The 23,882-nt window shown below is 42.7% G+C and overlaps 1 protein-coding gene across 1 annotated transcript in view; it reads left to right on the forward strand.

Moving 5' to 3' along the window:
- Nucleotides 1–4,012: 4,012 nt before the first annotated feature.
- The window catches only part of ltbp4 (latent transforming growth factor beta binding protein 4), a 28,995-nt gene continuing 9,125 nt past the window's right edge, over nucleotides 4,013–23,882 (forward strand). Inside the window, exons 1-15 of the mRNA XM_030766023.1 lie at nucleotides 4,013–4,339; nucleotides 9,515–9,739; nucleotides 12,515–12,789; nucleotides 13,515–13,617; nucleotides 19,184–19,348; nucleotides 19,585–20,004; nucleotides 20,100–20,210; nucleotides 21,317–21,445; nucleotides 22,144–22,269; nucleotides 22,349–22,468; nucleotides 22,561–22,680; nucleotides 22,820–22,939; nucleotides 23,080–23,199; nucleotides 23,435–23,554; nucleotides 23,705–23,824. Of these exons, the coding sequence (XP_030621883.1) occupies nucleotides 4,069–4,339; nucleotides 9,515–9,739; nucleotides 12,515–12,789; nucleotides 13,515–13,617; nucleotides 19,184–19,348; nucleotides 19,585–20,004; nucleotides 20,100–20,210; nucleotides 21,317–21,445; nucleotides 22,144–22,269; nucleotides 22,349–22,468; nucleotides 22,561–22,680; nucleotides 22,820–22,939; nucleotides 23,080–23,199; nucleotides 23,435–23,554; nucleotides 23,705–23,824 (2,545 nt within the window). The 5' untranslated portion in view covers nucleotides 4,013–4,068. The remainder of the gene's footprint in view (nucleotides 4,340–9,514; nucleotides 9,740–12,514; nucleotides 12,790–13,514; nucleotides 13,618–19,183; nucleotides 19,349–19,584; nucleotides 20,005–20,099; nucleotides 20,211–21,316; nucleotides 21,446–22,143; nucleotides 22,270–22,348; nucleotides 22,469–22,560; nucleotides 22,681–22,819; nucleotides 22,940–23,079; nucleotides 23,200–23,434; nucleotides 23,555–23,704; nucleotides 23,825–23,882) is intronic.

Raw genomic sequence — 23,882 nt, forward strand, 5'->3', positions numbered from 1 at the left:
ACAGCACCAGGATGTCAGACCAGTTTTGCGGGCCTTGAGAGCCCAGTTTTTCTCCCCCTCCGTGGGACTCACCATTATTTTGGTAGCTGCTACTCTTCCCTGTCATGGCTTCACTAATCTGAATCTACATGAAGCAGATCTTCCCATTACTAAATAGAATAATAAACCAATATGGGCCACACATGCGTGTATGTGTGTGTGTGCATGTGTGCGTGCGTGCGTGCGAGTGTGTGTGTGTGTGTGTGTGTGTGTGTGTGTGTGAGTATGTGTTAGTGTGCGTGCTTGTGTGTGTGAGAGTGTGTTTTTGAGAGAGAGAGAGTAACCAGTGATGACATCACTGCCCATTAAGCCTCTTTGCAACTATCTATACGAAGGTCCCCTCACAGAGAACTGTTACCTAGGCAACGAACCTATCACAGATGTTTGGTCCCCCTGTACCTGATCACTGCCTTATTAATATATAAAAATGACATCATTACGCTGCTGCTGTCCCACCCATGTGATTCAGGGAGCTTTTTTCTTCTCCCACCAGTTTTCTACTCCAGCATCCAGCCTCCTCTGGCTAGCAGGGCTTAGATGAGATGAGAGAAACTCAGGGGTGCTGTTTAGTCTGTCATTTTAAGGTTATGAGAGTGAGAAAGGAGGATAAGAGGTCCGATACAGTAAGATTAATGAGACTTGCTGCTGTCTTTTGCAAGAGGAAAATGTAACCTTGCTGTCACCAAACACAGATTACACAGACATTCACTAGAAGAGTTAGGTTAGTGCAAAGGGTATCATTCATAAGAAAAAAAAAAAACAATGTGGAAGTATGGGTAATTTACTGCTCCTATGGTCATAGTGTAAGGTGAGGGGATGAACTTTTGGCAGTGCTGTGTCAGTGACTCACTGTGCTGGCCAGCAGGTGTGGAGAAGAAAATGGCTTTTCTGTTTAAACGACTTCTCCTCAGTCAGTTACCCTACTGGGGTAGCCATAATCTTGAAATGAAGAACCTGAAAAAACGTCACCCAGTCACTACAGCCATGAAGTCCTTGGTATGAGGTTGTGTAGACTGTTGATTGGTCGTTTCTCCAGCAGCCCAGGAAAAATGCAATTTGTTAATGAATTCAGACATTTTTTTACTAAAATTTTTTGTGATATGGTGGAGCACAGTGTGAAGTTTTAGCTATAAAGGGCTTGATTCAGTTCATTTTTTGGTGAAAAGAAGAAGCTAAATCGCCCTGTGCCAAGTGAGCCTATCATCTTTCTGCAGCTTTTAATGCATAATTCCTATTTGTTTGCTGTTTATTTGTACCACGTCAGTTAGTTCAGAGTAACAAACCGCTTTGGCAAGTGCAATAGCTTCCACACATTTTCTGTAGCAATCTAAGCTTCATCCTGTTCTTTCTTTTGAAATTTGTTCCCCTCTTTCTGCAAAATTCATCTTGCTCAGGAACATTCTTAGAATATTATTCTTAAAAATGCTTTTTTTGTAGATTTGCTCATAATATTCAAGCCTTTAACCACCATTTTAAACACACAGAAGGACACAGATGAGTTTGTTAGTAAACTAAACTGAGAGTTTGAGTAGGCAGATGGGCTACAGCCTTGGAAATTTCTCCTTTAAAAACTTTATGATTTATTTTTAGGTGTTTTTCAGATCATTGTCTTGCTGAAATATATACAACCTCTTCTCAGCTTTAATTTCTTGACAAAATCTTGGACAATAGCTTCTAGGAGTTGGTGATATCTAGATGAATCCATTTTTCTTTCCACTAGAACAATATTTCTTGATCCACCTGGCTGCAACATAGCCCCAAAGCATAATAGATCCACATCCGTGCTGAGCACTTGTCAAGGTCTTCATCTATTCCTTTTCTCCCTGATCACATCTTGTTTGGCTGCCACCAAACAGTTCAGTGACCATTTCACCATTCCAAAGCATTTTGTATCAGCAAACTTTGGGCTCATCAAGATCTGTTTTATATACTTTAGGCAATGGCAAAGACATCCATGTTGATCAGTGTTGTGTTAGGAAGGCTGGTCTGTGGACATACAAAAGACTGCTTGTATCAGCTAAACTTTTCCGCAGTTCCCTATATGGAGATGCCTGGGTAATGTGTGGCAGATCTCACCAATACTGAGGCAAATATATCAGAGGCTTTCAAGATCTGGCCTTGACTTAACCTATTCCATTTAACATTAGCTTCTTGACAGTGCTTCTGACAGTTGACTGGAAACTTTTGAGTTGTTTAAACCCTTCTCCTCTTTGTAAGATTCAGTTGTCTTCATTTTCAACTCCTCAGTTAGCTGTTAAGAGGAGCCCATGTTAAATCCAAGCAGAGTAACACTCAAGGTCTGGCAGACCGGAGGGTGGAAAGTTACCTCAGTTACGCACCTGAACCCAAGTGGTTGTCTTCATCTGGCACCCTCAAGCACTAACAAGTAATGCAGCATCTTTCGGCCGCACGACTCTCTTTTAATGAAGCACTAAGCCACTTGGGACAATTTCTGCATTTGTATTTTCATTAAAAGTTGGATGCATTTTTATCAGAAGTTATTTTTAGATAAGCAAATTATTGGTAATTGTTTCTACGCCGAAAAATAGTCACTTGCAATGAAGTTTACTTGTTGTTCTTTCTCCAGTTTTTGTAAGCTATTTGGTGCAAAGGTATTTTATCAAAGGTTAACAGGTAAATGTTCAAAGCGTTACTGCATTGTGAAATAAAAATGGAATTAAATATATTGTATTTCAGCCAATCACCATTCACTGTTTTATTAATCAGTAATAGTGAATCACCTGTGCCCCTTTTTTAATTTAATGTGTAAAAATGCCAACAAGTAGTACTTATGCATTAAAAGGTTTCATGTTTAACTTTTTACCAGGATTAGGTCAGATCAGCCTCTATGCACTTCAAGATTTACTGAAACAAAGTTTTACAATTATAGAGTCATTAGAGAGATCCTTTGAGAGCGCTCAAACTCTGACTGAGGTTTTTGTGTTGAGCTGACATTTCAGAAAATGAGTAAAGAGTTAATGTTTCAGAGGGATTCAATTGAGAGAAATGTGTTGTTATTTGTTTCTAATCTTAATTGTGCCGTGATGTTTATTTAAGTGGTGAGATCATTAGCAGGGAAAGGGTCTCTCAGTCTCTGCTGTGGGGAGGTCCTCCAGCCCTCATGCTCAATACCTCATTTAAAGCGTACACTGGCTATAGGTCACAGGAGAACAGTATGGGCCCATAGAATGACAGTGGTGAAAACGGAGAGTTAAAGAAAAATAACCTCCCCATCCTCAAACTCTCCCCCCCCTCCTTCCTCTTATCCCTCTGCCAGAAAACGCTGACCTCACTTACATTTGCAGTGCCAGAGAATAACTAAAACTCCAAACCTCTCTCTCTCTCTCTCTCTCTTTCTCTCACCGCCCACTTTTTACTCTCCTCCTCATGTGCAAAGCAGAGAGTAGGGGGAGTGGACCAGTTGTGGTCTGTGTGCAGCACAGGACAGCAGTGAGGAGTTAACAGCAGCGGGTGATGGATCAGATCTCCTCTAAACATTGTGTTTGGAGCAAGGCCCAGTGCACATTTGCGACACTGCTTCCAATTAAGCGGACAGCTCGTCACCCCCAAACAAGCGTTTGATTTTTTTTCCATACTTGTAAACATACACACACATACTCATACACACACATGCACGCCGAGAGAGGGAGAGAGAGACACGTGTATGTTCTATTCCATCCCTGAGGTCTTTCTGTTATAGTGTTTTTTGGAAGAGCATCTGCCATTTCTTTTTTCTTTTTTTTTCTCATTTTTTCATTTTTCCACTCCTGCTCTCTCTCGTGTGGCAGCTGGGTGTTCCACGGATACGTTAGAAGAAAGAGGGAGTGAGAGAGGGAAAAAAGAGAGAGGGGAAAAGAGAGAGCGCATATGGACTGCTCTCATCATTTGAACTTCTCGTACCCGCAGCAGTGTGTGTGAGTGTGTGTGTGTGTGTGCGTGTGTGTGTGCGTGTGTGTGTGTGTGTGTGTGAGTGTGTGCGTGTATGTGTGAGTGTGAGTGTGTGTGTTATGTGTGTGTGAAGGAATAAGCATGTTGATGCTCAGGCTGACTGTGGTACTGCTCTGCTGCTGCTGGGTTCTCTTCTTCTCTCCAGCCAGCGGCCAGATGGGCAGTCAGGTCTTCTCAAGGGGACATGGAGCCGAACGCATAAAAGTGCTCTTTACGCCAACCATCTGCAAGCTCCGCTGCGCCCAGGGACGCTGCACCAACTACTGCGAGCGAGGCAACATTACCACTCTCTACAACAGCCAACAGGACGGCCCCAACACACAGCCTCGCCAGGGTTCTGGCTTCAGAGTCTGTAAGTGCCTTCATCTTCAACACACACATACACGCAAAGTCCTCCACTGGCATGTGCAGGTTAGGTTTAGGAAGTGATAGAGGGAGATTGATTTGTGTATAGAGGGATCTGGTGTTGAGTGTGGAGTCTGCTCCAGTCAGGGGTTTGTGACCGGGTCGTGGGGCTGTGACTGGTCTCTGTTAGATGCTGACAGTCTCGCACCATGCTGACAGACTGTACCTGCAAACCTGAGCACATATTTGACATGCTATGGGGCACTTACTGTTTGATGATTTGAGCAGGGTGGGTGTGTATGTGAGCATATATTTGCAAGTGTGTGGTCAAAGTGCAAGAAACAGATGGGTTTCTTCTCTCTCTCTCTCTCTCTCTCTCTCTCTTTCGCTCATTCTCTCACCAACACTGTTCCACACGCACATGATGTATGCATGTGTCTGTGTGTGTGCACCTGTACTAGTGCATGTGGGTGTGTTTTGTATGCATGGATTTGTGTGTGTGTGCGTGTGTATGTGTATGTGTGTGTGTGTGCGTGCGCGTATGTCGGTGTGTGTGTGTGTACACATGTATATGGGATGTCTGTGTACTGGTGTGGGCTGGGCTGTTGACTGGACTTTCCTCTGGCCCCATTATAATCTTGTTGAGTATTTTGCGTTCTGTCCAAAAGGAAGTGAGCTCCAACATTCCGCAAACATTGTGACCTATTTATGTGTGGTGCTTTTTGGTGCTTTCATTTTTGGCAATTGAGAGAGTTGGAAAAGAAAAAAAAACAATTATGATTCAAAATAAGATTAATTTCTGTTCCAATATTATATATAGATGCACACAAATAAAACAGCCATCTTTTTTTGCACATCTAAACAAAAATACATGAAAAGCTGTTGCACAAAAACAATTCCTGTGTTCAAAGCACAAAAGAGGGCACAGTTATGTAACATTTAGAGGAGAAACAATCAGGCCCAACACTCTGTGTTCTAAGAGGAGATATCTTTCCCCCTAAAGTAGTGGTTAGTGTCGTGTTAGTGGTGTTGAGTGAGTGGTATTTTGGTAGAATTACCTCAGAGTGATGAATACCGTTGGGGGGGGGGGGTTGATAAACACAAGGAACAGACTTAATAAACTGAATGTGGTACAGAGAATACACACCTGTCAACAGGTCCAAACTGCTCCTATGCTCTGAGGAGCCAAACCTTCACCCAACCTCCCCTGTACTCCCTCGTACTCCCTCCTCACGATTCCCGCAATATCAAATCTCCAAGCTCCCTTGTGGGTTGAAAAGAGATAAAACTCATAACTTTTCTGAGAGCATTTTAAGAATGTTAGTTTTTTGATTTAAGAGTCGTATGTGGGATTGTGTTGGCTAAAGACGGCACAGAGAATTGATAGTGACTGAAGGCATTTCAGTACTCAATGCCAAACTGTTCTGGAATCGGAGGCATCAGATATTTGATGAAATGTGTGTGTGTGTGTGTGTGTGTGTGTAGGGGTGTGTGTGTGGGTGGGTGGATTGATGTAGCTATTGAGATGCAGCTTGGATTGATTATAGTCACATGTCCTCCCATTTCATCTGCCACCACTATGCAGCGACTATCATCTCATCCTCTATTTTCTTTGCTTTATTCCATGACTTGGCAGGTCAAGGGAAGAACACTTTATCAGCAGTATAAACATAATTTATACTCATTTAACACATCATTTATACCCAAAGGAAGATCACATAATTTATCACAATCAAAACACATTACTTAGATGTTGTTTCAATTTCGGCTAATATGGCAATATTTGTTGATAGATGGGATTAAAAGTGGTTTTGACGATGATTACCGCACCCACAAATTGAATGATTTGAGTCACACTTCAGATTATGAAACTTATGTAATAACTTAATGAGTACGACAACATGTGTTAGTATTCTAACATAATATGTTCAACAGTTTTTTCCCCTTTTGTAGAAATAAAAAAGGATTTAATTTATCATGATAAGTTTATGAGAATATTTTGGATCCCTCTAGTTGAGTTCTCAACTCTTTTGTGACCACAGACTACAGCGTGGTTTGTGCTAGGAGCTCTGGCCTTCCGCATCCAGCTTTAACTCGTTTACCCGCAGTGCTTCTGAACAGCACAGAAACATCTGGAAGATGGAGAAATGGAGAAATGCAAAAGCACAGCGTCATTCTGCAGTGTGTTTCTTTAATCAGCCTGTCTCTGCCATCACTATATGATGTTTCATGAGTCTCTGGCCTATTGGCCACTGTGATTTCTGAGCTGCCCTTCATCAGTGGATGGTAACATGTCTTCTGGACGCATATATCTCTAAGACCCTGCAATATCTTGAAGTTCAATTTCCAGCATTAAAGAGGCTGTACAGGACCACAAAGCTTACAGTCCTCAGTTCAATCCATAGGTAACTGTTAGCTCAAACCCAAATGATATGGTTATACCACATAGTATGATAATAACACAGTAATATAGTATCAGTATGAGAAGAAGGAACATCATGTGTCTATGCCCTTCTATGTTTGTCACTGATATTCATGTGTCAGAATTGTTAATGTAACTCCACTATTATCTTAATGACTTATTTATGTGTTGTGGAGCTGCTGAGATAAAAGTAGGCATGTTGAATTCTCCTCAGCGTGCACAGAGAGGAAGTACGAAAAGCATATGTCTTTAATTTACCTCAAAATATTCCTCTCTCCTCCTCAACCCCTTTTTCCTTTTCTTTCTTTGATTTGTGCGTTAATGCATTTAGCCTTGAAGTGCCCGAACACATGCCCAAAATGTGAAGTGTGTGTGTGTTGACACAAGCATTCCAGGCCCCTGCAGAGCTGATGTTACAACCATCTTTAGATCTCTGGCAATGCTGGCAGGAAATGATGTCACAGAGAGCATCTGGCAATCTTCCTTTTGATTTGTTTATCAGTGTCATGACGCTGATCTCAACTAGCAAGACACCATCAGACAACAATGCTCCTTAGCTTTCTCAGCTCCTCTTACCAATGGAGTATGCAGCTATAAAACTTACACATACAAACACTGACAAATGCTGTGCATCAGAAGAAGAAAACATTTAGGTATTTCTTTCCTCCTTCAAAACTGGTTAAAAGAATTTATTCAACCTTAAGTGGTCCATTGGTCATTACATAGATGATTTGATGAGTTTGGAGCACATACCAGAAGCTCCAACTTACTTTTCTTCAGAACTCTCTACCTCCAGCTCTTGCATCTGGAGCAGTCTCTCTCAGCAAACAATTAGGTCATCCAGTTAGTGTACACCCTATGACCTCATCCCCAAAGTGATGTCAGAAGACCTGTGAGTACTGACACAGGACAGGTGTCCCACATACAGTATTTAGGCTATGGAGATCTATTGCACCACTCAGCACTGCAGTAAATATCAGCCAAACACTATTCCCATGATCTCTCAGATATTAATGCTGCTAATGTTAACACTGCTAATTCGTTGTTTCCTTTTAGTATGTTAGTCACCAGGAATTTGACACACTTTTGGAGATGCACACGCGGGATTTTCTTTTTTCTGTCCTGCTTCCTGTGAAAAGCAGCAGTCTTTTCTTTTCCAGTGTCAGGTGTAAGTGAAGAATAATCACCATGTATGTGAGCTGATAAAATGCCTCAAACCTAACACTGGCACCGTGACAAGCCAAGAGACATCTCAGACTTAGGTTCAGCCTCCACATTCCCGAAGGACAGGCAGGACAACATCAGTCAAAATGATTAATCACTGTGAACTCTGGATGCCGCTCAGCTTTCGTTCGTTCGTAGCAGAGGAACCAGAGGGGAGAGGAGGTGGAGACTATTTCAAATGAATGCGGTTGTTTGTGCCCTCTGAGCTTTGAACTAAAACTAACAGATCTCACATCTATAAGCTACTGTATGTCATTTCCTGCTGGAGAGCACTTGGAAACTTGGCCTACTTGGTCTCCTTTTTCCCCACATTGCTGTTATAGCATAACTTTCAAAACTCAGATGTCCCTGGAGGTTGACCAGTTCACCTTATTTGACTAAGCACTTGGCTCTACCACTTCATGGCATCTTGCGCTCTTTTCATCTCATACACTGTTTCAGCCAAACTCAGCTGAACAATATAGATGCTTGGCATATTTGGTATAGTCTTAATGGAAATTTTGCTTATCTGATATATTGATATACATTCACTTACGCTGATTCAAATGCACAATCAGCCCCAGGCTGTGAACACTTCATCTGTGGCCTGTTTGTTTACAGTAAACAGCAGTGGACAGCCTAAAGAGTAAGTGGATAAAGATTGACACTTTATTTCTAACACTTTTTTGAGCTCTCAGGGGTTAATCTTGATGACTTGGAGCAGAGCAGGCCTGCTGGCTGAGCAGCCATTGTTTTAAATTTGTGTCTCTCTTTCTTTCTATTTTTTTTTCTTGCTCCTCGATGTCTTTTGGCAGAATTGTTTACTCTATACTAGAAGTTCATCCTAGCAGCATAACTGATGGGCAGATGTTTGGACAGAAACAGTAGATTGTACTGGAGTGATTTCAGATGTAGTGGAGATAATTCTGTTCAAATGACCACAAGGGATCTCTTGCTCTTTCTCTCTCGCTCACTCTCCCCCTCTCTCTGTCTCTTTCTCTCTCTCTCTCTCTCTCTCTCTCTATCTCTCTCTCTCTCTCTCTCTCTTTCTCTCTCTCTCTTCCTTTCTCTCGCTCTCTTTCTCTCTCTGTCGATTGCATGGTACATTTATTTCCATTTGCTTATGCATGGTCCTAAGCCAAGTTTTCCAGGCATATTAATACAGTAGAGTCATGCGATATGGAAAGCATGTGTAGCACTGTAATGAAATAAATGAAATAAACTGGGACGGATTACATTTCACTGATGCTCTTTTTAGATTGTTTTCCACAGTGACCATCACTGAGGCCCAATAATTTTCCTTCAGGACAAAAGGAAAGGGAGCAAGAGAGAGTTTGTGTGATGACTAAACCATATTTGCTCATAATTACATTATTGGCATTAAGACGGTCCTGTCTTTAGAGCATTGTTCGCTTTGACCAGTGTTTACTTTGGTTGTTCACTGTCTGATTTCTCAGAGGATTCATGTTGACGGTAACTCTTTGATCCATGAGTCAACGTCTTTTGTTTAAAACTTGTTTTTGTTTCCTTTCTTTCCCCCGCCCTTCTCCCCTTCAGTCCTCTGCCCCTTGTTGTGTAAGAATGGAGGGGTGTGCATCCAGAAGGATCGATGTCTCTGCCCCCCCAACTTCACCGGCAAGTTCTGCCACATCCCTGTCACTGCCTCCTCCACCAATGACATCGAAAAACCGCCGCCCAGCCCCTCTGCATCGGCCAATCAGCGGCTGACCCACTCAGAATACATTCTGCCTCTACAGACCCCTCAGCAGAGTCATTCCAGCGGTAAGAGTTTCTACTCATCTACAGTGAAGCCTCAGATAGGGGAGGGGCGTTCACAGTTCTGAGAACACAAACCACCGCTCTGCATGTGTGCAGTCTTTTAGTCCTCTCAGGTGCTATTTTTCCTGAGCATTACAGCACATTTCGCCTATTTGATATGTTATTGTTGATTATAATCATAGAATTCAGATACTTTCCCTTTCCCCCCTCTCATAGTGTGTTGGGTTTAAAAAGTGTAGTCTTAGTGCTTAAGGACTAGTTGAAAAGGTTATGTGAATACTAAATGCACTCCATAGTCTTGGCAATGTCAGCGACACAACTGTGATAAACTGTATATCCAAATGGTCTTAAAATGAATGATGTATATAATGCATCCACACTACCCTTAAAGCTCTTTTTTCATACCCACTCCCATGTGCTCTGCACAGCTGCGAAAGTGCACAACAAACTGAATATTATTACAGTTAATCACCAGTGAATACATCTCAGTGCCTGCCAGCTTCTATTTTTATTTCAATTATGACTGGTGAATATGCACAAACTGGGGCCTTAGTTGAATATGCACAGTATAATCTCTGTGTCTAAAACCCTGTTAAGTTTATTACAGCTCATTTTTAGAGCGGTGTTCCATGGTCATTTATTCACTCTCTCTGGTCAGCAGCTTCAGATTAAGAGCCTTAGTAGTACAGATACTTGATCCTACTCTGTTACTGACACATGGTGGGTTTGGACATAAAGTGCAGGTTTGGTGCCAGAATAAGTGTGTGTATTCATCTATGCGCTGAGATGCCAAAATTACATCAGTGAGGCCTGTTTCCAAGTAGGGGAGATGGTGAAACTTGACCAAAGCTTAATGATAGTTAAATCTAAACAGCTTGCCGAGCGCATACAAACACGTGAAATGTCAAGGGTTGTTATGCTGACATGGCATCAGAGAGAAAAAAGAAAACCCAAAGCTGCAGTGCCATGTGAGTGAGGGAACTGAACCTTCTTGGTTGGTCCAGAGCTCCCATCAGCTATACCCTTGTCATCAACAGGTCTATTTTATCTCACCCCCACCTCTGTTCAGCCCTCTGGGAATCCCTGCACTCGCTTAGCTCTTCAAAACCAGTGCAGCTTCTCTTTTTTTCACCAGGTTGCAAGTCCCCTTTCAGCAATGTGTGGGCCCCACTCACTAAATACCTCACCATTCACCTGAGACATTTAACAGCAAGACTACAGCCACTAATCATGACTCACCTCATCTCTCCCTTCTCTCTCTCTCTCTCACACACACACACACACACACACACACACACACACATACACATAGGTAACACTTATAAAAACAATGCTGAGTTCTGTTCAGGGATGGGAGCAGATGGGCGGTTCTTGTGGGTGACTTGCAGGCATCCAACAAGGACATCCATCACTAGCCTGACATTAGTCAACTTAATGAAATAGTCACAAAGCAATTAAACTCTGCATGGGGATCTTTTTTTCACACACACAGAAATGAGACACTTCTGCAGAAGCTGTAAAACTGCAAGGCGCTTGTTAGCAGAAGAGCATTGAGGTCTGGTGACAAGGTCTGTTCAGAATCCAACTTAACTGTGTGTTGTATGGCATTATCCTCTGACCATGTTTCTGATTCACTGAGTTATTGACTGTGCTGACTGAGACTAGTAAAACCAACAGTTTGGCCTCTGTGAGCCTTCAGGAGTACTCCCATCGTTTGTGAGGTCACTGAGCTCTTGTGAAAATAGAGGTCAGAATTGGCTAACAGCCAATAAGAAACTGTGCACATTGTGGTCTGATAATCTGAATTGTAACCCGGTTCCTCTGAGTGTTATCTTCTCAGACAGCGACAAATTGAGGACAGGTCCTCAGTATCCCACACCTTATCACATATAAAGCTGCTCATGTCCTGTCTTTCTCTCTTTCCTTATTTTTTTTTCTCTAATAATCTGCACATGGCCAAGCAGGAGGGTGGTTTTTGTGCATATGTAGCAGGAACATAGAGAGTCAGCCAGAGTGAACATGTTATCTGCTCATGTTTTTATGAAAACACTGAAATGAGTCCAGGCCTCAGCTCACCCCAGACACGGCCTGTTGGCAGCAGCCTTGTGTTCCATGGGGGAAGCCATTTGCCAGTGTTTCAGCTCAGTTTCCAAAAGGCTTCCAGGAGGCGGCTGTGACTCACGGCTATAGCATGTTTCAAGAGAATGAGCTCTCTGTTTTCAGACAAAGAGACTACACCCCCCATCCAACAGACGCACATACACAAACATGCATGTGCACACACAAACATGCACAAGCACACACATATACACAAACATGCCTGTGCACAACACGCAAACACATATACACAAATGTACACATACACAAACATGCATGTGTGCAGACACACGCAAACAAACACACACACACACACTCCTCTTCTCTTTGGCCACAGCACTAGAAGAGGAGTAAACAACCATAAGCCCTTTCTCACAAGGTCAGTACACTAAGAAACCCTTTTTCCGAGTTTGAATATTTGACCTCTTGGAAACACTCCGAGTTGCATTGTTTGGTAATGGAAGTCTCAGTGTTGTTAGGAAGTGTAGAACGATTGTAAATTCCTGGCTTCAGAATACAGATTGGCATTTGTAATGGGGTGACCTGAGGCCTAAAAGTCAGAGTTCGTTGGGGTCAGGCATTCTTCTGCTGTGTGTGTGTGTATGTGTGTGTGTGGGAGCATGCGTGTGTGTGTGTGTGCGCGCGTATGCACACTGATGCTGTCTCTTGTTCCATTGATAGGTCCTTCATTAGTGAAGGTGCGAGTCCAGCACCCCCCTGAGGCCAGTGTGAAGATTCACCAGGTTCTAAAGGTGGGCTATGGCCCCACAGTCAGAGAGCACTCAGAGACGGTCACCTGGTCAGCCGGACTCTCGAGGGCTAGGACCAGCCAACTGCCCGGAGAGAGGGCAGAGGCCCCGCCCCCTCAGATCCAGGCTCAGACTATCCGAGGTGATGCGACTTACACTGAGACATCTGGATTCAAATACTGTTTCAGAGAGGTCCGCAATGGACAGGTGAGCACCACAGTCTCTCAAACCACAAGACACTGTCACTTCATAATATGCACTCCCTCTACCCCTCCTGTCCCCCTCACACTCACACACACTTACACACACACACACACACACACACACACACACACACTCTCTGACAGCTTTGGTGCTGATGTAGGATTATACTGCTATTGCCATGATGAATGAATGCTATTATTATTATTTCAGTCATTTCTACTACACAAGATTATTGTATGGGTTTGCATTGAGGCTGAAGGATGTGGCATGATTAATTAAATATTTGGAGGAAAGATTTGAACACAGAGCTCATCCTGAATGCAGTAAGTGTGGTAATTTAATGGTCACTGAATCACTGAATTTAACTATCCCTAAGAGGGTAACCCAAGAACATTGTTTCACAAACCATTTTTCAAAAGACATTTTTAACATACTCTGCCATTTGATTCTACCTAAAAGTAGATGTAACAAATTAAGTGCTTATATTTTTACAGTGTATTAGACACATTTTGCTGGTATAATAGGCATATAGTAAAGGGCATTTTCTTGGACCTAAAGACTATCACTTGGTTTACTCAACCTGTTGAGATAATATCCTTTGAGGTCCTAGAACCTGGACAAGTTCATGAGTGCTACCATTCAACCCTATTAGACTTAGCAATGATTAGATTTGCATGACATGACCAAGTTCCCCAGGTTGTGAATGCATCTGCCTTTCTTTCCCACAGTGCAGTTCTCCTCTCCCAGGCCTGAGGAGTCTAGAGACGTGTTGCAGGGGTGTTGGGATGGCCTGGGGTATTAACGAATGTACGCTTTGCCCAAATCGCTCAGGTAAGTCTGACCTGTGAGTAACCCAGCTGTAGCCACAGCGCTCTCAGAACAATGTGTTCTGTTTAAGTCAACCCAGCCTTCACCCCTGAAAAGAAGGGGAATTACCTCACCAATCACTCTTGAACACAAACATACACACACACACACACACACACACACTCACACACACACACACACACACACACACTCACACACACTAATGTACTAATGACATAACTGTAGGGCTCATAATGGAATTGCTAGATTCAGACCATTTTTTTCTTTAAAACAGCAAGAAAAAGCAGACAGAATGACTTCATGATATGGGATTTGCTATTCTTAGTCTCGCTCCAGACCCGTCGAACTTGACCGGGCTTTCTTTTCCATATTTGTTCACTAGTTGGCCGCCTAACTTTCACTCGAGCAGAGACTGGATCAACTGCAAGAGGTTGAACTCTTAACATTCTGTCCGATGGCCCTTAAAAAAAAAAAAAGAAAGAAAAACAGTTTGTATTATCACTTACTAACTCATAACTTTATACTACATATCCTGGGATAAGTTCCAAAAAAGTGAAGCTGATAGCAGTTCCCTGTTTTGTTTTTCTTAAGCAGACAGAAAAGAGCCATTGTTTTCATAACTGTTGCTGATCGTTGGCAGTTGGCTATATTCATAACTGTATTAAGTAATGATTTTACTAGTGTTAACTGTTGGCCAGAAGAGTCGTGGGATAAAATTCTGTTCCTGTCAAACAGCTAATGAACACAGCCATACAAAAATAATAGTGGCGACACAGTTTTTTTGTATGTCACAGTCAGTGGGAACAGTCCTGAAAAGTCATTATCAGCAATAGTACACATATCTTATTACTCTGAAGACACCACACAAGATCTACACGGTTTCAAGTTCTCCACAGTAAAGCAGTAACACGGTAATGAAAAGATGTCTGAGAAACATGATGGATGCTGCTGAACATTGAACACATTGTTTGGAGGAATCTGGCCTGTGATCAGAGAGAGAGAGAGAGACAGAGAGAGGGAGGGAGAGAGAGAGAGGGAGGGAGTGAAAGCAGAGGGAAGAGAGAGCCTTAGGGCAAAGCAAAAGGAGTAAAATGTCTCTTTTTCTCTCCTGTAACCTCACTTTGGTTCTTTATACTGCCCTAATCTCTTTCAAATGGCTTTGATCTTCTCCACACAAGGGATGTGTTGTCCTCCCATTCTTTCACATGTGTGGTTCAAACAGAAACGTAGAGTCAGGCCAATTTATTGTTTTGGAGAATTATGTCCCCTGGACTGACTCCTCTGGTCTACTGATGTCCATGTTTACTCTACCAGCTAAATGAAATCAATCTTGACCTCGTGTGAGGTAACCGTTTTGGTGCAATTTAAAGGTCTAGAGGTAGGTGTGTGGTCTGGTGAAAAAAAACACAGAAGAAAGACTATTGCAAGAAATTTGAGGAGTCAGTGCATGCTGCAGTGTAACCTCAGTTACTGAGCACAAAGGGGAGTTTGAAAAAAACTGTCTGTCAGAGAAAGGACCCAGGGAAGAAATCCCTAAGGTTAATGAGATTGATAGAGTTTTTATATAGGGATACATAGACGAGCAGTCACTGGATGGGGCAGATGGTTGAGATGTAGGAGATAGTGCTCTTGTAAAAGACCCTTGAATTAGATCCTGAGTGGGGTGAAGATGAGTGACCACAGGTGGATGTTGGCCGGTGGCATGCAGAGGTCATGGGGTCATGTCGCTACTTCTCCCACTTAGATTTTCTCACACTTCTCTCACGCAGAGAATGAAACCATAGACAGATCAAGTCATGCCTCACACATACAAGGCACAGATTCTACTTGACTTTTCCCTCTGTACGGACTAATGGTGTGATGTGCCTACAGGAAACAGTGTGAGTGGAGAGGGGAGCTGTTCTCAGGGCTTTGAGAGAACCAATGGTTCTAAGTGTGTGGGTGAGTGTCCTTTTCTGCTCTTCTCACAACTCAACATATTAACCCAGGCCTGGCACTCTCTCCCTACCCAGCAATCTGCAGGATCATTTCCCTTGAAGTTCTGAATGACGTCATGATTTTTGATGAATTTTTGATGACTATTTACAGAAGTTCTGTATTTATGTGGAGCAATCGCTGTCTTTATATATTTATATCTAAATAAAAATATTCAGTGAGGTTACTTGGAGTAATTTATCACAAAATAGCTTCACTGAATGGTGTGTGTGTGTGTGTGTGTGCGCGTGTGTGCGCGCGTATGTTTGTGTGAATATCTGGCAGATATCTTGGGTTGAAATATATTGCCTTTTCTCATGCACATGCATCAGAAAGCCTTTGAAGTTCCTCCTCAGCCGAGAGAGGCAGTGCATGTGTGTGGCCTGCTCAGCCAAGTAGCCAATCAGATTAGTTCAGAGACCCAACGCAACAGTTCAGCACTAGCAGGTCCACTTGATGAGAGACAGTCAACTTCTGCTGAACCTCTGCTGCAGAGACCTCCACTAAAAAGATCTGAACATTACTAGACCAGCAATGCATCTGTGACAGATTCTTTACCCTTCACACAGAAGATCATGAAAATATGAACAAAAAAGCAAGCAATGTTCCTTTATTGTGTGTGGTTGTAAGCAAGAGGCACGATGTATTTGTTTTCCTTTTAGTCTTAACAGCACGATGTAGCTCCATCCTCCGTCCTCATTTAAAAGAAAATTTAATTAGGGTTTCTCTATCAAATCTCAAAGTTAACTTTATTTGAAATCATCATTCATGGCCATTGCTTTGACTGAATCAATCAATCGTTGCAAACGTTCCTCAAAAGTGTAACAACTGACGTCCGAATCAAACTTAACACGAGTTAAATTTGTAATGTTTATTTTATTCGGTTAAAGCAATGAGCTCACATCTTTGCTCACATCTGCCAGTAACGTACAATAAATGAGAATCAGTCTCAGAGGTGGTGTCCTTAAGGAACTGAATCATTTGAACCGTACATCTGGACAACACACTAAGATCTGGGCAGAAGTGCTAACATTGTCCATAAGGATTCAACCTAACAGCTAAATGTCATCTCCCAGGACCTTTTCCCTTCACCTTCTTAAAGATCAGGTTGTGATTTTGTGTTTTTTGGCATGTACACAATTGCGTAGGTATAAAATACTTTGACTGCTCTGTCTGTGAAGGTCATTGCTCAGTTCTGCACAGACAATACTCCCTGTCCTGTAGCTGTGGTCTGGGGATGTGACGGCCATGTTTTCCCTCTGGTGTAGATATTAATGAGTGTTTGCAGCCTGGCTTCTGTGAGAACGGAAACTGCGTGAACACTCGAGGCAGCTACAGTTGCATCTGCAAGCCAGGATATTTACTGGACGCCTCCCACGTACTCTGTATCTGTAAGTACAGGGCACAAAGAGAAGCGTAAAAGGGAGATGTTCATAGCAGGAATACAGCAAGGCATACAGCGTGAACCAGTCACACCCCCCTCTCCTCACCATCATACACTCATTTCATGCAGGAATATTAGGATAAATATTTTTTATGGATGCCAGTCCCAAACATGCCCATTATCGATGTAGTGCTTTCATCCAAAATGGAACAAAGGAGCTTTTTAAAACTTTTCCAACCACGCATTTCCTTATGTTAACATGGCAATAATTTTAGTTTGGATCTTGCTAGAAATGGAAGACAAAGGCAAGTTTATACTGTCCAAAATCAATTTGACTGTTCAAAAAAAAAATTCCAATCCACACCAATCCTCTATCATTCACTTATCCCTATTTGGAGTGGAAAACACACTGTGGTTGGTGGGTTTGGCTGTGTTACACTGTGGTTCTGCGTGTTCCAGAAGGCGTTGCCGGCCAGTTGCCGGCCAGTCACTGTGCTTTTGAGATACCTGTTGGGCTGGACTGGGCTTCCCGTTGTTCCGACGCTGTTTGCATCCTGCTGCTAGGGGGCTTGACCAGCTGTGACCCCTTGTATCCAGCTTTCTGCTGGTGTATGCCATGTCCTCTGACTTTTCAAATGTGCAGCTCCCAGTTGGTGTTTGCTGTGTCTTCTGACTGTTTAACTCTGCAGCTCCCGGTTGGTGTTTGCCATGTCCTCTGTTGAAGTCTGCAGCTGCTTGTCTGTTTTGTGCATCTGGGAGTTTATCTGGTTAAATCATGGCCTTTCTTTAAAAGAGGCTGCTGGAATGCTGCTGCTCCTGTGACTCCCTCACTCTCTGAGGGGATGTGTGTGGATGTGTGTGTGTGTAGGTGTGTGTGTGTATGTGTGTTTGTATCGTGACTTGCTCTGAGATGGTCTGTTAGATGTCTCTGTGGCTGCTCTGTGATTGTGCCTGGCTGTATTCTTGTATTCCACTAAAACCAATCAGATGCCTTGAACTTTGGGGTTTTTCCTCTGGGCAGTGAAGAGATTCATCTTCAGTTACGCTGAGTTTACCCAGACAACAAAACGAACAAGCCTATGTGATTCAATGCAGTTCAATCCAATTCAAATGTTACTGACTACATTTGCTAGCAAAAGCAGAAATTTGTCTTCAGCTTACATGCATGTGACTCACCACTCCTCAAACAGTATTAAAACACAGGAGTAAACCATGTAAATACATATTAAAACATAGAGGTGTGCACATAACAACATAGGGATATGCAGATAAGAACATTAGAGCAGAGTATACACATAAAAACATAGGAAACCCATACAATATGCAAGTATTTACAGGTTAAGTGAAATGTACAAGATGAGTAGGTGAATACCACTGCTCTGTGAGGCTATACCAAGAGAGGTTGAGCTGAATACTGCAGTTGGGATAAAAGATCACGTAAAGACAGACTTTTTCGCACAAGGGACCCTGAGCCTGCCTCTTGAGGCTATTAGTTCAAAGTAGTGGTGTAGGGGTGGATTGGACCCCACTAGTCATCCTTCTCTCTGTCTAAGAGTGGTGGTCAAAGACCTGGGCCTACTTGTATCCAGTGATCTTGCTTTACTGACCAACCACTTTAGAGAGCTTGGCTTTGTCTTTAACAGTCAGGTACCAAATCCAGGACACAACATTTACAGTAAGCACACTTTCAGTTAGGGATTGAGAGACCCTGCTCAGAATACTTCTGCTGACTTGAAAGCACCTTCATTTTACCATCAGGAAGGGTCTCTGCTAAGCTTTCTTAAAAATGGAGTCCACTATGGAAGGTACAAACATACTGAGAAATATCAAACCAGAGATCTGCTACTCTGGGAGATGAGGAAGGGAAGTATCACTTCGCATATTCTGCAGTTATATGGTAAATAATAGAAAACGATGTTTAATTATTACCTACTGACAAGGTGCTTTGGGTTTCCAATCTCATATACAATGAGGACACACGGAGGTACATTTAGCAAGTTAATCATAAAGGCCCTTATCCTGCTAAGGAGCTCTTTGGTTGGTTCATTGAATGTTCATGGATCTGCATGTGATGGACCTGCATGTTTGGTTTTGTTCTCTCTTTCGCTTAAAGCATATTTAAAGCCTGAATCGGTGACTGACCATGATGGCCATGCTCCTTTGGTCTTTCTCCAGTGTAAGTCTCTATCTGGGCATATTTGCACCCCACAGCTCAAAAGGTAATATCAGAGGAGAAGGATCAGTGCTTCCGCATCTTAAACCAAGGTTCCTGCTCACTGCCCATCCTCAAGAACATCACCAAGCAGATCTGCTGCTGCAGCCGAGTGGGTAAAGCCTGGGGCAAGAAATGTGAGGGCTGCCCTTATTTTGGCTCAGGTGAGAATCTCACTCCTCGGTCATTCACTGTGGTCACTTATGGACCAGTGACAGCCAGAGCTGATTTCAAGCCAAGCAAAATTAGAAGAAAACATGTGAATGAAATCATATTCTGATATGACACATTCCAATATGACCTTTACAAAATTGTTCTTTCACATGTATTTGACAGAAATGAGGGCATGCAAGTCCAGTTGAGTAAACTGTGTCATGTTTTTGTGTGCTATTATTCACAGTGGCATTTAAAGAGATTTGTCCAGCTGGACCAGGGTACTATTACTCTGCCTCCGCCATCAAGTTCAACCAGAGGCTGGCAGAGCAACATGGAACAGGAGGTCCCATCCTTGTCTCCCAGACTAGCACAACAGACACCAGACCTCAAACACCAACCAACACACAAACCAAACCCCAAACACCAACTAACACACAAACGAGAGTACAAACACCAACTAGCCCTCAGACTAGACCTCAAACACCAACCAGCTCTCAAACCATCACAATCCAACGACCAGCAAGCTCACAAATCACCAATGTTCAGCTACCAGCCAGAACAGGCTCTGTCAGTACTCAGTCCAGACCACAACCTCCAGTCCAGGAACCCTCAGGCACTCGTCCAGGCAGCACTGTCACAGCACAACCTCCGCGTGGACAGATTCGTGAGTACCACACATAGTGTGCCTTAATCACTCAGAAATTCAGGGTCTGCTGTTACCATCACTCAGTGGTGTTCATTGACATCTTTTGCACTTAGCAACTGTTGTTCGAGCCCAAACTAGCAGGCCATCTGTGAGCAGACAACCAGCATCTCCAATCAAACCTCTTCCTGTGCCTGCCACACCCCGTCCACCCCCGTCTAGACCAGGTATTACACACACAGAATTAATTTGATTTAAGTGAATTTTTTGTTCGTGTACATCTAGCATGATGTTTGGTAATGTCAAAATAAGAATTAAAGTCACTATGAATTGTTGCCATCACATATAGTTTATAGTACTAAGCTACTCTTAGGCACTTTTGATGAAGTTGGTCACACTCTTACTACCCAAGTCAGGTGCAGCTGTTGACAAGATCACAGTGACTTCCTCTGTATTAGAGAATGATTAACATCAATCCCCAGAGTCTTTCTCGCATCCTCACAGCTGTCTTATTCCTTCTGTATAAAGAACGCTTCATTCACTGAACTGCAGAAGCCACTCTTCTAACAACTAACACACACGTAACACTCTCACACACTTAAAAGACATTTGGGAAGACATATTATCAGAGGAACAGTTTTGAGAGGAAATAATACTACGTGTGTTATATTCTGGTAATGATTGTTATGCCTTTCCAATTGCTTTTAAGAAAGACTTTCTGCAGTATTAATTGCTATTTCTTTTTATATAGGGGAAATATTTTACATCCCTTAGCTCTGTAAGCATTAGTGTTGTATGTCTCCCTCTAAATTCTTGACCTTGAAACTGGATATTCAAAATGTTGAGTGGTTCACTGTTAAATACATAGAAAATTGTGTTAACTGTCCTTACGGGAGTTTTTTTTTTTTCACCATCACATATGGGATGCTGGGGAGTGAAAAAGCGCCACTGGCAGAAACATTCACTGCAACTAGATGAGCGTAATGGTCTAGCAAAATGTAGACACAATCTCAGGTTGCACGTGTCTGTTAGTATGTGCAGACTTTTCTGGGGGGGTTTTGAAAGACTGAGTCCCTGCTTTCAAAAAGTAGCGGATGTGTGGGGGATAAGTGGGTCTAATGTAGCCAAATGTCATACTGGGTTGTTTTTTTTAGCTTACTGAGGCTGATCTGGGAAAGCACATGTTAGCACTACATGTTAGCATTGTGCCCAAATCTTCCTCTGTTGTTGCACAAGCTTTGAGTTTAAATTCATATGTAACACTTGAACTGTTTGTTTATTTTCAGGCTTATTCATTTGTTATGTCTCTGTGGTTATTGTGTTTTTCTCATAGGGCCCAGAGTTTGTGAAACACAACCACAGATATGCGGAGAGGGACGCTGTGTGGATCTGCCTGGAGGAAGACATATCTGTTTCTGTAACCCTGGTTATCAACCCAATGCCCTGCAAACCCAGTGTCAAGGTTAGATTGAAGACTGTGTTAAATCCAGACATAATTGATGTTTCTAAACAACGTTTGTTCCTAGAGAGTTTCATAATATTCATCTAAACAAAAACAAGTGTCACTTAAAATTCTCGCAAATGTATCACTGATATCTGTGCTTGAAGCTATGAGCTGAGGATCCCTGCAATTTGTCACATATTGTTTGACTCTGTCCTACACTGAAACAGATATTTACCATATCCCTCAACAATAGCATAGTTTTTAGCTGAAGCAGGTGCATATGGCATGTTTATTGGTTAGGGCTTGGCAGTTGCACAGGCCTAGTGTGAGAGAAAGGCTCAGACTCCCGTTGGCACACCGGTGGTCTCCAGCTTCATTCTTTCTTTATTCCTCTCTCTTCCCATGGTGTTTCCAAAGGTGAAGGCCAAAGGGCAAAAGAATGGATCACACCAGAGCTTTCTCATTGGTCATGTTAACCTACTCGCACAGCTCGCCCACATCCTTTGTTTTCAGTGGTCTTTCAACCCTCTGTCAGGTCAAAAGACCTTATGCCCTCTCCCTGACCCTTCAGGTTACAGCTCTGTGTTCTGTTTGTCATGTTGTTTATGCTGGTGCAAAGCAGCTGCATTTTACTCTGATTTGGGATGAACCTGTGTACAAAACACTGTTAGTTTTAGCTCTGAGAACCATCCAAATTGAATCACTCTCTCTTTCAGATGTGAATGAGTGTTCACAGTCCCCTAGGCCTTGCTCTCCAGGGCAGTGTGAGAACACTCCAGGCAGCTACCGCTGTGCTTGTCCCACTGGTTATCAGACCAACTCCCAGCAAAGCCAATGTCTAGGTAAGACAGCTAACTGCACACCTACATAAATGAGTGACAAAAATGTTGAGATCATTAGGCTAATAAGCAACTTCTACAGATATTGATGAGTGCCGTCAGATCCCTAACATTTGTGGTAACGGCCGTTGTGAGAATACCCCGGGCAGCTACAGGTGTTTGTGCAGAACTGGATACAAACTGCAAGGCAATGTCTGCACAGGTAATCTAATGCGTTGTATATTAAGCCTTTAGTCTTGTTTTATAGACTGTTGAGAGTTGTCATTGAAGTAAATGTTGTTTTGTCTGTCTCAGACATCGATGAGTGTGAGGACCCTCTGCGGTGCCCAGGTCAGGAGTGTGTGAACTCTCAGGGCTCATACAGGTGTGTGTCATGCAGGCCTGGCTTCGGCCTGCTGAACGGACGATGCTCAGGTAATGTATTGCACTGGTTTATGCAACAACCAAAAGCGTCATTTTTGACTGAAAAAATCTTCATCATCTTTTTTGTCTGTAATGTGTGTGTCAAACAGAGGTCTTTATATAATGCAGAACCTTTTTTTCCTCTTAAAAGATATTGACGAGTGTCGTCAAAGCCCGAGCCCTTGCTCTAACGGCCGCTGTGAAAATATTCCCGGGAGCTACAGATGTGTATGTCGCACAGGGTACAGGCTACAGGGAAACACCTGCACAGGTAACACACCTGTTCCAAAACAGTGCAAAAGTAACACACCTGTTCCAAAACTGTTTTAATATTTCTACCTTTTTATAATATATACTTCCTGATTATGATAGTGTGAATGAAGAATTTGTTTTCATACATCTGTGTCATAGATGTGAACGAGTGTGAAGACCCTCTGCGATGCCCAGGTCAGGAGTGTGTGAACACTCTGGGCTCATACAGGTGTGTGTCATGCAGACCTGGCTTCAGCCCACTCAACGGACAATGCTCAGGTAATGCATCACATAGACTGAACATAGTATACATAGTTAGGTAGGCCAGTATATTTTCTATTATTTTATTCACGTTATGTTATCATTTCACAACTGCATGTGGCACTCATTTGCAGTTTTTGTAGATTATCGGATAAATAAATAAATATTTTTGTGTTCTCTGTTACATGACACTCGACATGTGATAAAAGTACTTATGAGTATTATACCTCATTAATGCTAATTAACCTCTCAGATATTGATGAGTGTCAACAGAACCCCAGCCCCTGCAGTAATGGACGATGTGAGAACACACCTGGCAGCTTCAGATGTGTTTGCAATGCTGGATACAGGCTACAAGGCAACACTTGCATAGGTAAGGCTTTTGAGAAAAATTGTATCAATCATCTGATTTGTCACTTTGTCAACTAAATATATGTGGAGTAGCATGCATTTGTAGAGTGTGTGTGTGTGTGTGTGTGTGTGTGTGTGTGTTTACATTGGCTCTCTGATCTCTTTGGTCCAGATGTCAACGAGTGTGAGGACCCAACCCGGTGTCCAGGTCAGGAGTGTGTGAATTCTCAAGGTTCCTACAGGTGTATGTCCTGCAAAAATGGCTTCAGCCTTCTCAATGGACAGTGCAAAGGTGAAGCATTAGTTCCGAACTCAAACTCCTAAAAAAATACCTGTTAGCAGCACCTGTC

The sequence above is a fragment of the Chanos chanos genome, chromosome 2 (assembly GCF_902362185.1).
Source record: "Chanos chanos chromosome 2, fChaCha1.1, whole genome shotgun sequence".
Taxonomy (NCBI): domain Eukaryota; kingdom Metazoa; phylum Chordata; class Actinopteri; order Gonorynchiformes; family Chanidae; genus Chanos; species Chanos chanos.